The 14,096-nt window shown below is 33.0% G+C and overlaps 1 protein-coding gene across 1 annotated transcript; it reads right to left on the bottom strand.

Annotated features, from left to right (window-relative positions):
* Positions 1 to 7,956: 7,956 nt before the first annotated feature.
* Positions 7,957 to 14,096, bottom strand: LOC127703088 (mitochondrial import inner membrane translocase subunit Tim21-like). The gene is made up of 6 exons (XM_052207503.1): positions 13,715 to 14,096; positions 12,782 to 12,844; positions 10,701 to 10,798; positions 9,540 to 9,613; positions 8,808 to 8,907; positions 7,957 to 8,159 (listed from the first exon to the last, which is right to left on the bottom strand). The coding sequence occupies exons 1-6, from the start codon at positions 13,986 to 13,988 to the stop codon at positions 8,070 to 8,072; spliced, it is 699 nt and encodes a 232-aa protein (XP_052063463.1). The 5' UTR covers positions 13,989 to 14,096; the 3' UTR covers positions 7,957 to 8,069.

Raw genomic sequence — 14,096 nt, 5'->3', positions numbered from 1 at the left:
TTGTAATTGTGTTTTATGATCTTTTTGATTAATTGTGTTAAAATCTTAGTATCATCTACAAAAAGCAAAAAAGTATACGTCGGAATCAACAAGGTTTGGTAAGTTGTTTATAAAAATTACAAAATGTAATGGCCCCAACACAGATCCTTGGGGTATACTCGAGGTTACTTTTGACCATGATGAAGTTTTGTTGTTTATCGAAACGTGTTGTATCCTGTAACTTAGAAAACAATCTACCCATTTTAGTTCTCAATATTCTGTGCCATGTGCTCTTAGATTGTTCATTAGTTGTTTATATGGAACACAGTGTCGAATGCTTTCAGGTAGTCCATGTAGATAACTATACTAGATTTTCCATTATCAATTGTTTCTTGCCATTTGTCAAGGATATCTAATAATTGAAGAGACGTCGATCTACCTGATATAAATCCATATTGACGACCAGTAAAGAACTTGTTTCTTTTCATGTTTGACAATGTGTTCACGTACCAATACTGTTTCCATTACTTTGCACACACCTGACGTTAGGCTCAAAGGTCTATGGTAAACAGCAATACATTTTTGCTCTTTTTGAATATAGCGCTTATGTGTGATTCTTTCCAACTTTTTGGAACAGTACTTGTTCTAATTGATTGGTTGATAATTGGGCGTAATTTTACGGATATTGTTTCAGTTAGCTCTTTGAGTATTCTAGGGTGTAACCTATCTGGTCCCGGAGATTTATTAACTTTCTGTCCCCTTAGTATCTTAAAAATTTCTTCCATCTTTACATTTATTTGTTGCATTTTACTTTAAGTGTCTCTTATCGATAATGTATGCACCTTACAGGGGCGGGTCCAGGTGACGGCGTAATGGGCGTACGCCCCCCCTTTTCAAAAAAAAAAAAAAAAAAAAAAAGCTATCGCAATCTGCTAATATTGTAATGAATATGGAAATTTATCATATTCATTAATTATTTTATGTTTTGTAGCAAAAAATAGGTCCAAAAAAATTTTCGTCTCGCTCCGAATATTTCATTCTACGCCCCCTCTTTCAAATATCATAGAAACGCCCCTGCCTTACCTTCTGGTCCTTTTGTAAATACACTGTTGAAGAACGTTGTATAAATTTCAGCTTTTTCTTTGTCATCATCAGTCTTTCCAGATTTTTCATCATTTTGGTCTGTTGACAGCTCTCGTATTTCTGATCTTGTTTTAGACTTTGACTTAATGTATTTCCAGAATGCTTTTGGATTTTTCTTAGAATTTGTTGAAAGTTTCTTGTCGTGTTCCCTTTTCAGTTTATTTGTCGTAGTCTTTACTTATTCCCTGTCTGTGGTCATTTGTTATTTCATTCTACATGATTAATTACATGACATATATAACTGGCTTTAACCATTGGGTAATATGATGGATGATGTATGCGAAAAGATAAATTCATCATAGATACCAGGCTTAACATTTTGTACGCCAGATGCGTGTTTCGTCTACAAAAGACTCATCAGTGACTCTCAAATCAAAATAATTTTAAAAGGCCAAATAAAGTACAAAATTGAAGTATGGTTTGCTTACCAGTTAAGGGTACCTTACATCATTTCTGGTTATTATGGCAGTTTTTATTGTCAATAGCTTTTAGTTTTTCTAATCTTCACTTGTGAGTTAGTCTTGTTTATCTGTGCTCTAACATGTTCTTATTCTATAGTTATTGAAAGTATATTTTTTCCTGTTACATTGCTGCTTCAGCTATTCTATACTGACTGATTGACTAATGGTCACTTCGTGTCAAGCCGATAACATATTAATTTCATATCAACTGACCATACTTTGTACTACACAGACATTAAGTCAGTTAATTATAATGCAGCTCAACATGTGTAGTCAGTAAGAAGACATGTAACTCCAATTGAATATTTCATTCTAATTTTGAGATGACCAGTATATGTATTTACTCATAAATACTACTGACTTGGCAGAAGAGATACAAATATAAATAAAAGAAGAATGTGTCTGAGGACACAAAGGCCCACGCTCAAGCTTCAAACAAATGAAAATGGGACTGACGGACGGACGGAAAAACAGACGGTCAAGGGTAACACTTAATGCCTACGGCGGGGGCATAAAAACATTGGGTTTTTTCATATTTGGTGGAACTTACAACTTTCTGCAAATAAGGCAATCATACTAGCGCAATACAAGACTCTTCTCAGCTTAACTATGTAAATCCAGAAAAGGGCTTGGGACACACTTGTAGTGTGGTTTTTTTTAATTTGTATTTTTTAAATCATGGCAGCATTCATATTGTATTGTTTAAAGCTATTTACTTTTTTTTCCCTATTATTATGGCTGGGGTGACGTATTGTTATTCTACGTTTCTTTTCTTTTTCTCTCTTATTATGGCACCCTCAACGGAGTTGGGATGACATATTGTTATTGTTCGTTTCTTTTTTTCTTATTATTATGGCACCCTCAACGGAGTTGGGGTGACATATTGTTATTGTTCGTTTCTTTTTTTCTTATTATTATATTTATTCTTCCACACTTTTTTGTCCATGCTATTTCTCAGAATTGGCTTGAACAATATTGATGGAACTATACCATAATGTAGACCACTATATAAAATTGTGCAATCGGGGTGTGGCATCATGAAGATGACTGCCGTTGCCATGGAAACTGAAAAAATGTGAAAAAAAATGCAAATTCTAAATCTTTCGTTATAAGAGGCAATCTCTTGAAACTTTATGCAAATGTTGGCAATGGTGCCCTGAGGTACCAACAGTACTTAGCTTCTGCAAAATGGCTGCCATTGCCATGGAAACTAGAGAAAAGTTTAACATTGACCCTATGGGAAAAAACATCAAACCAACTTTTCTAAAGGAATATATGATCAAACTCAAAGAAACATCATGAATATATAACATGGCATAAGTCAATGTTGCAACTGTTGTTGGAATTTTCAAAATGGACACCGTTACCATGGAAACATGGAAAGTATCCAAAAATTTCAAAATGATCTAAACTAAATGAAACTTATAATAAATTGGTACTGACAATTGGAGATAAGACTTTGTACTTCGGAATTTCGAAAATGGCCGCCATTGCTATGGAAACTGCAAAAATAAAAATAGATAAGAAATGTTTCAAATTTTCCGAAAATTTACAGACAGGTTTGTTGTGATGCATTTAAGTCCTACGACTATTTTCAATTTTCAAAATGGCTGCAGTTTAGTGGCAGTGTGGGAAGGGTGCCATCCGCTATTGCTTGCAATGGCAAATCTAGTTATTATTATGGCACCCTCAACGGAGTTGGGGTGACATACTGTTATTCTACGTTTCTTTTTTTTCTAATTATTTTTCTTGCACAAATTTTGTCCGCGAGTTCTTGGAATCCAATGGACCAATGTTGATGGAACTCTACTATAATGAGGACCCCCATGTAAAGTTGTGCACCTTGCTATGGAATGGTAAAAAATGGCCGCCGTTTCCATGGAAACAGCAAAAATGCCAAAAAAATCAAAGTGTTCCAAACTGGAAGAAACTCCACAGGAATGGTAACTGGCATGTGCTGATTTGCAGTTTGACTTTGGAATTTTCAATATGGCTGCCGTTACCATGGAAACAGCTAACATATCAAAAATTCTAACTCATCCGTTATAAACCCAACTGGATGAATAATAAACTTAATGAAAATGTTACCCAGTATGCCAAGATGCCAAGACAATATTTGGATACTCCAAAATGGCCGCCGTTGTCATGGAAACTGGGGGCAAGTTTAACATTGACCCAATGGGAAAATGCATAAAATCAGCATTTTCTTAAAGAGTTTTTCACCAAAGTCAATGAAACTGTATTGATATATAACATGACATGTGGCAATGAGATGTCTGCTTTTAGAATTGTGGAATTATCCACTGTAACCATGGCTGCATCATAAATGTCCAAAATTTCAAAAAAAAATCAAAATGCTGCAAACTGGATGAAACTTTACAGAAATGGTAACTGGCATAGGCAGAGTTGCATTTTGAAGTTGGAATTTTCAAAATGGCCGCCGTTACCATGGAAACAGCAAAAATGTTCAAAATTTCAAAATGCTCCAAACTTAATAAAACTTTACAAAAAGGATAATTTGCATGTGTAGATGCACTCTTTGACTTTAGAATTTTCTAAATTGCTGCCACTCACCTGGCAACGGGGGAAGGGTGCCATCCGCTATTGCTTGCAATTGCAAGTCAAGTTATTATTATATTTATTCTTCCACACTTTTTTGTCCATGCTATTTCTCAGAATTGGCTTAAACAATATCGATGGAACTATACCATAATGTAGACCACTATATAATATTGTGCAATCGGGGTATGGCATTTTTAAAATGGCCACCGTTACCATGGAAACAGAAATGTAAAAAATAAAATTTTAGTTTTTGGTGAATATTTTGAGTATGCCTGAACTAAAAAAAAAACAAATTTATATATATTGTTGGTGTCCACTATATACAGGTTTTAGACGATTTTGAGAATCTTTGGAACTTCTATATTGCCATGGAAACTAAATATGTTTAGCATCAAACCCTATGGGAAAACTTAAAAGTAGCATTTACATGCATACTATGGCAGGCCAAACTCGGTGGTTCTGTAATGGTAATGTTCCTGTTATGTGCCAATGTTGCATGTATCATTGGAATTTTGGAAATGGTCACCGTTACCATGGAAATAGCAAAAAATTCAAAAATTTCAAAATGCTCCAAAATTGATGAAACTTTACAACAATGTTAATATACATCTTTAGATGCGCTCTTTGACTTTGGATTTTTCAAAATGGCTGCCGCTCACCTGGCAATTGGGGAAGGGTGCCATCCGTTATTGCTAGCAATTACAAATCCAGTTATGGCACCATCAACGGAGTTTGGGTGACATATTGTTATTCTACGTTTCTTTTTTTTCTTTTTATTATTATTATGTCACCCGTACGACAATGTCGGGTGACATATTGCTTTTCCTCCGTTTCTTTATTATTATTATTATTATTCCACCTTTTTTTGTCTGCCAGTTTTCTCATAGATTAATGGACAAATTATATTGAATGGGTACCAAAATGAGGACCACCAACTCTAAGTTATGCACGACACCTTTGGAATTTTTTAAATGGTCACCGTTACCATGGAAACCAAATAAAGGTGAAAAAATAATATTTTTGAGTTTGGTGGATTTTTTGGATATGCATAAACTTAGAATCATGATATTTTAATACAATGTAGGTGCCCACTATATACTGGTTTTGGATTATTTTGGCAATCACTGGAACTACTATGTTGCAATGGAAACTACACCAAAAATTTCAAAAATATCAAAATGCTCAAAATTAAATGAAATTTCACAGTAATGATGAGCAACATTGGTAGATGTGGAATTTAGCGTTGGAATTTCAAAAATGTCTGCCGTTACCATGGAAACAATGAAAAACAGGTCAAAATGATCCAAAAACCTTAATGTAGCATTTCCTCTCTTAAAATGGTAGGTCAAATCCATTGAAACCTTGATGGTATGTTCCCTCCAATGTACCAATGTGGCATCTGTCATTAAAATTTTGGAAATGGTCTCTGTTACCATGGAAACCAGCAAAAATGTCAAAAATTTCAAAATGCTCCAACCTTTATGAAACTTAATATAAATGTTAACTGGCAAGTATAAATGAGATTTCTGGCTTTGGAATTTCCAAAATGGCCGCCGTTGCCATGGAAACAGCAAAAATGTGTAAAAATTTCAAAATGCTCCAAATGTTCTGAAAATTTACAGAAAGATGTAAAGCTATGCATATATGTCCATTCACTGTTTAAAATTTTCAAAATGGCTGCCGCTTAGAGGCAATGGGGGGAAGGGTGACATCTGCTATTGCTTGCAATGGCAAATCTAGTTATTATTTCTATTCTTCCACACTTTTTGTCCGAGCTATTTCTCGGAATTGAATGGACCAAAGTTGATGGACCTATATCATAATGTGGACCACTATGTGAAGTTGTGCAAGAGACATTAGAATGGTTCAAAATGGCCGCCGTTACCATGGAAAAAGCAAAAATGTAAAAAAATAATCAAATTTCAAAATCTTTTGTTATAAGAGCCATCTTATTGAAACTTAATGTAAATGTTGCCAGTGGTGCCCTGAGGTACCATCAGTACTTAGAAATTCCAAAATGGCTGCCATTGCCATGGAAACAGGAGAAAAGTTTAACATTGACCCTATGAGGAAACACATTAAAGCAGCATTTTCTTGAATAATATTCGATCAAACACAATGAAACTTCATGAATATATAACATGGCATACGTCAATGTTGTAGCCGTTGTTGGAATTTTCGAAATGGACACTGTAACCATGGAAACAGCAAAAGTGTCCAAAAATTTCAAAATGCTCCAAACTTAATTGATTGGTAAGTAAAGATAAGATGTTTGAACTTGGAATTTCCAAAATGGCCGCAGTTGCCATGGAAACTGCAAAATGAGAAATATTGAAAAATGCTCCAAACGTTCTGAAAATTTACAGACTGATGTGTTATGATGTATTTATGTAAAATGACTGTTTAAAAAATTTCAAAATGGCTGCAGTTTATTGGCAATGTGGGATGGGTGCCATTCGCTATTGCTTGCAATGGCAAATCTAGTATAGTCGCCAAAACGGAGTGTGTTTGTCCCGTTTCTTATTATGTCACCCTGACATAGGTCAGGTGACATATTGTTATTGTTCAATTCTTCTTTTTATTATTCTTATTCCACACTTTTTGTCCAGCTTAGTACTCGGAATTGAATGGACCAATTGTGATGGAACTATACCATAATGTTAACCACCATGTGTAGTTGTGCACCTGACTTTGGAATAAAAAAAATGGCTGCCATTGCCATGGAAACAGCAAAAATGTGAAAAATAGAAATGTGTTCCAATTTATATGAAACTTCTATGATATTAAGAGACTCATGCACACTTCAACATGGAACATTTTTATTTCAACTGGGGGGGTCTCCTTGGCATAATTTGAGGGGGGTGAATTTTTCATGGAACATTCCAGAACATTAGTGTTAAAATAGGTCTACAGACATTAAATGTAATATGATGGTATATTATTATGGGGAAAACAATATGCAGCAGTAGTTTGACTTTGGAATTTTTAAAATGGCGGCCGTTACCATGGAAACAGCAAAAATACAAAAAGTATCAAAATGCTCCAAATTCATTGGAATTTAAAACAGATAGATATGTTGTCATGCATAAATCTGCATTCACTGATGGAAAATTTCGAAATGGCTGCTGTTTAGTGGCAATTGGCAGACCAGGGTGACATCCGCTATTGCTTGCAATGGCAATTCTAGTTTTTCTTATTCTTCTTCCACACATTTTGGCCGTCGTGTTTCTCGGAATTCAATGGACCAATGTTGATGGAACTTTACTATAATGAGGACCCCCATGTAAAGTTTTGCACCTTGGTATGGAATGGTTCAAGATGGCCACCGTTTCCATGGAAACAGCAAAAATGCGAAAAAAAATCAAAGTGTCCCAAATGGAAAGAACTTCACAGAAATGGTAACTGGCATGTGCTGATTTGCAATTGTGACTAAGGAATTTTCAAAATGGCCGCCGTTACCATGGAAACTGCAAAAATGTCAAAAATTTCAAAATACTCAAAAGTTATTGAAACTTTACAAAAATGTTAATCAGCATGTGTAGATGCACTCTTTGACTTTGGAATTTTCAAAATGACTGCCATTACCCTGGCAATGGGGGAAGGGTGCCATCCGTTATTGCTAGCAATTACAAATCTAGTTCTTTTTCTTTTGCAATTTTAAAATTACTGTAAATATTCATTTAAGTTATAACTAATATCTCATCTTTTTGTGTCTTGTCATGAGCACCGATCATCAATTCATACTTTATTTGATAACATAAAATCTGTAAATTAAGTAGAAGTAAGGCTCATAAACAAAAGCAAGAACATCTTTTGTAAACTATTTATATTATTTCTTTTCTTATCAAAACATCTGGTTGAATAAAAATTATCACTGAGTTCTTGCAAACAACCACAGGTCATTAATCTTTGTGTAAGATGATGTCAACGGTTATTTTCTATAACAATTGTTCTTGCTGGGTAGCCTTGCAACTCACATATTACATGCTTAAACTGATATTTCTTACTGTCGTCCTGAAAAAAATAATGAAATATGTAATATCCATGTGCAAGACCAAAATTCTTAAGCATCCACATTTTGGCCGAAAAAATTGAAATTACTCATCTCTGAGTTACAGTCTTCAGTCTTGATAGAAACAGCTCATCATGGCTTTTTTTATCCAGATTAGCTAAGAAGTCCTGATGATTTTAGGATTTTGAAAAGAGCAAAGGAGAAAAATGAGTAACATCATATGCCCTGGCAACCAAATTTTAGCGGCACAAAAATCCGCTGCTGGATAGTTTATAGTTCACAGTTGGGAAAAAAACTGTTTTCCTGCATGTTGAAGGAGATGATAAGATTTTGCTCTTCTAGAATGGGTGTGTTCCAAATGAGATTGTTTCTCCAATTTTATTGTCAAATCGAATTATTTACACAGATTTTGTTGAACTTTTGGGTGAGTTTTAGTTGTTGATACTTTTGGTTCTCAAAAAGCATCCCTCAACTTTGTTGAAGCTAATTTTTATACTTTTTGATAACCAAATATATAATTTTACATTGAATAAAATATTGATATTTCATTCATTGATATTCTATTTCATTACACATTGATACACACGTTAAACTTCTAAAATAACTTTATTTACCATCATAAAAACACAAGTTAATAGTTTTAACAGTACCTGAAATACTTCTACATGGACAGTTCCTTTTCTGTAAGGCCCTTCTATTTTAAAGACAACTCTCATGTGTTTTACACCATTTTCCATAAATTCTTGTGAACTGTAAAAGATGAAACATTATAGCAAATATAGGTTATACTTTTTACAGACAACTGAATTGACATGATAAACAATACAGTTTTTTCACCCCCAACTACTTTTTTTAAACAAAAGTAATCATGGCAAATTTAATAATGTCACATGACCCTTTCTTAAAATGTATATCTATGTTTCTGTATTCAACAGCACTGATTGATTTATTGATTAATTGATTGATTGATTGATTGATTGATTGATTGATTGATTGATTGATTGATTGATTGATTGATTGATTGATTGATTGATTGATTGATTGATTGATTGATTGATTGATTGATTGATTGATTGATTGATTGATTGATTGATTGATTGTGTAAGCCACTATCAGCACTCATTGCTATATCATGGTGTCTAGTGTTTACTGGTTATGGAAGCCCAAGTACCTGTAGAGAACCATGACCTTCTGCAAGCAAGCTGGCAATCCTCTTCAATTAAGATGGAGTGGACTGCACATGCCACAAGCAGGGTTCCAACTCACAACCTCAGTACTTGACAGGCTAATGATTAATGTACATAAACTAATTAGTTCACTAAGTCATCAAGTCCCCTCAATACATTTGTTGCATTATATACTGTATATAAATATCTGAATACCTCACATGCTGTTTCCGTCTCCTGCTCCCTGAAGTCCCATGTCCTGTGATTGGTTCTCCTAATGTATCAAGTACCTGTTTCAAGAATAAAAACAAACATTTTTAAATGTATGAATAATTTTAATGCATAAAATTTGAATCATAATGTTCATAAATACTATTGATATCTATTATCCTTGCAGAATTTGGCTATGGATGAAACTTCATCTTGATACCTTACAAAAATAAGAAGATGTGGTCTGATTGCCAATGAGACAACTCTCCACCAGACCCAAATGACTTAGAAGTTTGCAAATATAGGTCATGGTGAGGCCTTCAACAATGAGCAAACCCATACTGCATAGTAAGCTATAAAAGGTCCCAAATGACAAATGTAAAACAATTCAAATGAGAAGAACAATGGCCTGATTTATGTACAGTGGGCCTCATTGGGGTCTAAGCGTGATGCGGGATTGCCGATTTTTTGTAAGCGTGATACGTGAAAGTCAAATTATTGTGTCGTGAAAACGGGAAATAAAGTCTAGCGGGATACAGGAAATTACAAAAAAAAATGAGAATTGCTTACGTACATAGTGTAAGCGGGAAAAGGGAATCTGTCAAAACAGTAAGCGGGATCCGGGATCAGAACCCCCCAATGAGACCCCCTGTACAAAACAATAAACTTACCAACTTTAACCAATACTACCAACACCTTGAATATTATAATTGAATAATTTGAACAGTTCATGGCTTTATGCATTCTGTGATGAAGTTACCTTGTGATTTCAAATTTGAACTTGCCACTTGTTTTATAGTTAACTATAAGCGTTTACTTCGATTCATTCTGTGAAGAACTTAATGTGATATCACATCTCCTTCACCTAAGACTATCTTTAACCTAAATCTTACAATGCAACTAAGAATTATTATCACTGAACCATGAGAATCCCAGTGCTATTGATACAGTGCACCCAAGATGGTTCAGTGAAAAATCACTTGTTCTGGTGTTTAGTGAATCACTATCAATGTTATTCTTGGAGATTTAAGATGATAAACTCAGGATTACAAGATTGCCATATAAATAACTTATGAAATATAAAGAATATATATATACACTGAGTATGTTAAGTATAGATTGTTATACCACTGTTATATACATGATTTGTCCTATTCTTTGTCTTACCTCCATATTATTTTGGCACTTTTTTAATGCTTTACTGTAAACACCTGCTGGACTTTGACTTGAAAATAATTCCTTGCCAACAGTATAAAATACTACACCTAAAAATATTTAATGATCTAATTATTTTTTTTTTAACATGTACTTTATAAATGTGTATTATAGTGACAATAGTGGCACTGCCAGTGAAAACTCAAACTTATCTACAATGATTCACTAAAGGTGGTACCAAACACCTTGACTAAAATTAATTTGGCTTGTTTAATTTTCATAAAATTTTGACATAATATTTACTTTGACCCTTTGACATAAATATAAAAATTTCAAAAGACTTAAACCACATACTTTATCGAAAAATTTCATTGGATATATAGAAGTTTGACAAACACCAATTTTGATCATTGAGAAGCTTAATATTTCCTTAACAATAGAACGTGATTAAAACGTTCAGCTGATTTTTACAGAGTTATCTCCCTGTAGTGTTATGTACCACCTTAACACTTTTATATACATTAACACATAGACAGGCAAGTAATTAATACAATCTTGTACAATTGTATTTTCAAATTTTCCATTTCTCAAACTTTCCCAAATCTAGACCAAATTTTGGATCAAGAGTCTTTTGATGTAGCTACTTATAAAGATCACTTTGTCTGTGGTAGTAATCTGTGGGCAAACTGACTTTGGCCAATTGTGGCATTGCACAAGATGATGTTTTTATGCCCCACCTAAGATAGTAGAGGGGCATTATGTTTTTTGGTCTGTGTGTCCGTTCATCCGTCCGTCTGTCCGTTTGTCCATCTGTCAGGCTTCAGGTTAAAGTTTTTGGTCAAGGTTGTTTATGATGAAGTTGAAGTCCAATCAACTTGAAACTTAGTACATATGTTCCCTATGATATGATCCTTCTAATTTTAATGCCAAATTAGAGTTTTGACCCCAATTTCACGGTCCACTGAACATAGAAAATAATAGTGTGAGTGGGGCATCCGTGTACTATAGACACATTCTTGTTTAGAATGTTTCTGACTTTTCACTGTAATAAATATTTTAAAAGTACTGAATCTGATAAAAGACATGAAAGAGAGTGTGATGGTATGATTTATACAGCAGATAAATATTTGAGCTCTGTAAATGTAAAGTCTGAAATTTTGCCATTACTTAATTATCTGATTAACTGTGACTTTAACTTTATCATTACTTTTCTAAACAAAAAGTGTATATGATATGGCTTTTTCAATATGGCACACCAAACCAACCCTCAACCAATATTATCCCTTGAGCAGAGCACTTGAGAATATATAAGTGTCTCGGGCTGATATAAGTGTAATATTGAAAAAGCCATATAATATTCTCTATACACAATTTGTGAAACTAAATGAGTAAGTTCGATAAGGCCCCTAAAACAGAACCTATTTCTAGCTACAATTTCAAACGACAACAACAAAAAACAAGGAATCATAGCTAACAAAATGACTACATAAAAGATATCATGACTTTTTGTTGAAAATTACATACTAACGTTAATGTCATGATATCACAAATAGCACTCATGATGATTTTCCACGAAAATTCAATGAAAATGATAAATTTATATTAATTACTTAGACAGGAAACACAGAGTGCAATGCGTTGACGAAAAAGATCTTTTAACATAATGTTTGTTAAAATATTCTAAATATCTGTTTTGAATATTTAATTTGTCCTTTTTTTTAGTCTGTCCTCTATGTTTCCTAGGCCTAAATTTGGTTGAAATTCAGAATATTTTGTCAAATATCACAAAAATCTCTATTTTTTGTCTATTTTGGATGTAAAAATCAACGCTTTAAAATAAGTTTAACAAAAATAGTTTAAATTTCTTACATTGGTTTTTAACATGTCTTTTCATCGGTTTTTAACATTTTTTCATCTTGAAACATTGAACATGATATGGCCCTTACCAAACTTACTCCTTTTTCATTGATCATTTTTTCTCAAATATTTGTTCTCACTATAGATGAAACAAATCAAATCATGCTAACTTTTTTTATAGTACTGAATATGTTATGTTTCATAAAACTCTGTTTTAGATGTCTTTAAAACCTTACCTATAACACCAATTCCTGCTATTATAATTGCAATATATGATGCATCTTTACCTGCTTCTTTCACTGAAATCATAAAAAAAATATCATTTTTTAAGTTTTTCCATTCCTTGAATTTACTTATTTTTAATTTTTCAATTGAAAGTACAAAAATGTAGGTCATTTTCCATTCCTTGAATTTACTTATTTTAAATTTTTCACTTGAAAGTAGGTCATCGTTACAAAATATTAATGAAAAATCATGATGTAGGGTAAATTATACTGCTTACACACATGAAACAATAACACAATTTTTAAATTTATAACAGAAATCATCTGAAGCTAATGAAAGGCTCTTCTTGACAAGTACATTATTATAAGTGATATAACTTGAGCTTAAGAAGACCCCTAAAAAATTAGTCTAAAATAAGATTAGGCAAACAATCTACTTCAAACTTATTTAAATACATCAATTCTTTTATTGTTTCTATTGCTGAAAAATAATTCATAATCAGGATTTGATAATCAATCATCTGAGATATTGGTTACAACACTCTATAGACTGATATAAGTTAGTCTATCATGTCTATATGAAATGTAATATCTAATCAAATGCAAAATGTTCTGTTTATAAACCCGTTCCTAAGTTCGCTCTGCAACAGTCAACTAAATTTCTATTTAAAGATGATTAAAAAGGGTTAAAATAAATTATTTATAGGTAGTTATACTGAATCTTTTTTGAATCATTTATATATAATTTGATAGAAATTCAGGTGACTGCACGACATCTGTACCTCATCTAACTGCATTTAAAAAGCTGTCATTCTCACTTCAGGCACTAATCTGCATTCTTATATATGTTTTGTAAAAAAAAAGTATCTTTGCATAGCTTCTTGAATCCCCTAAAAACTTAATCCAACTGTCTTAACAAAATTAATATTTTATATATATATTAACCTTTTTCTGCAGCACTTAGACCAGCATATGGACTTTCTCTTTTAATATCCAGTTCTTTCTTTGTTTCATTCTTTGGTACTTTGTTACTAAAATATCTTTTTGATAGATTTATCAGTTGACGTTGCCTTTGGTTTACTTGGCTGTTTGACCTTAAGCAATGATAATGTTCTATTTGTGAAGTGGCTTTCCAACAACAAAGTCTAAAACTTTTAGTAGAACAGCATGTCAGTCCTTTTAAAAACTGGGGTCTGCTGAGAAAAATATATGTGCTCATTTTTATGCTTTCATCTCAATCAAGCATTTTCATTTTATATTTTGTAGATATTTATCATTCATGCTCCATCAGAACTTCATTCATGTAGATTTTCAGAGTTATTTGCCC

This window comes from Mytilus californianus, unplaced genomic scaffold (genome assembly GCF_021869535.1).
Source record: "Mytilus californianus isolate M0D057914Y unplaced genomic scaffold, xbMytCali1.0.p SCAF_5, whole genome shotgun sequence".
Taxonomy (NCBI): Eukaryota; Metazoa; Mollusca; class Bivalvia; order Mytilida; family Mytilidae; genus Mytilus; species Mytilus californianus.
The sequence above is the reverse complement of the archived record's forward strand: the minus strand, read 5'-3'. Positions and strand labels throughout refer to the sequence as shown.

What these genes read in the sequence shown, in the direction of transcription:
- LOC127703088 (XM_052207503.1), bottom strand. Translation starts at nt 13,988, where the DNA reads ATGAGCACATATATTTTTCTCAGCAGACCCCAGTTTTTAAAAGGACTG. An exon ending in AGCAGGAATTGGTGTTATAG is followed by an intron (nt 10,799 to 12,781) that starts GTAAGGTTTTAA and finishes AAATATTTTTAG; the next exon opens with GTGTAGTATTTTATACTGTT. An exon ending in AGACGGAAACAGCATGTGAG is followed by an intron (nt 8,908 to 9,539) that starts GTATTCAGATAT and finishes CATCTTTTACAG; the next exon opens with TTCACAAGAATTTATGGAAA.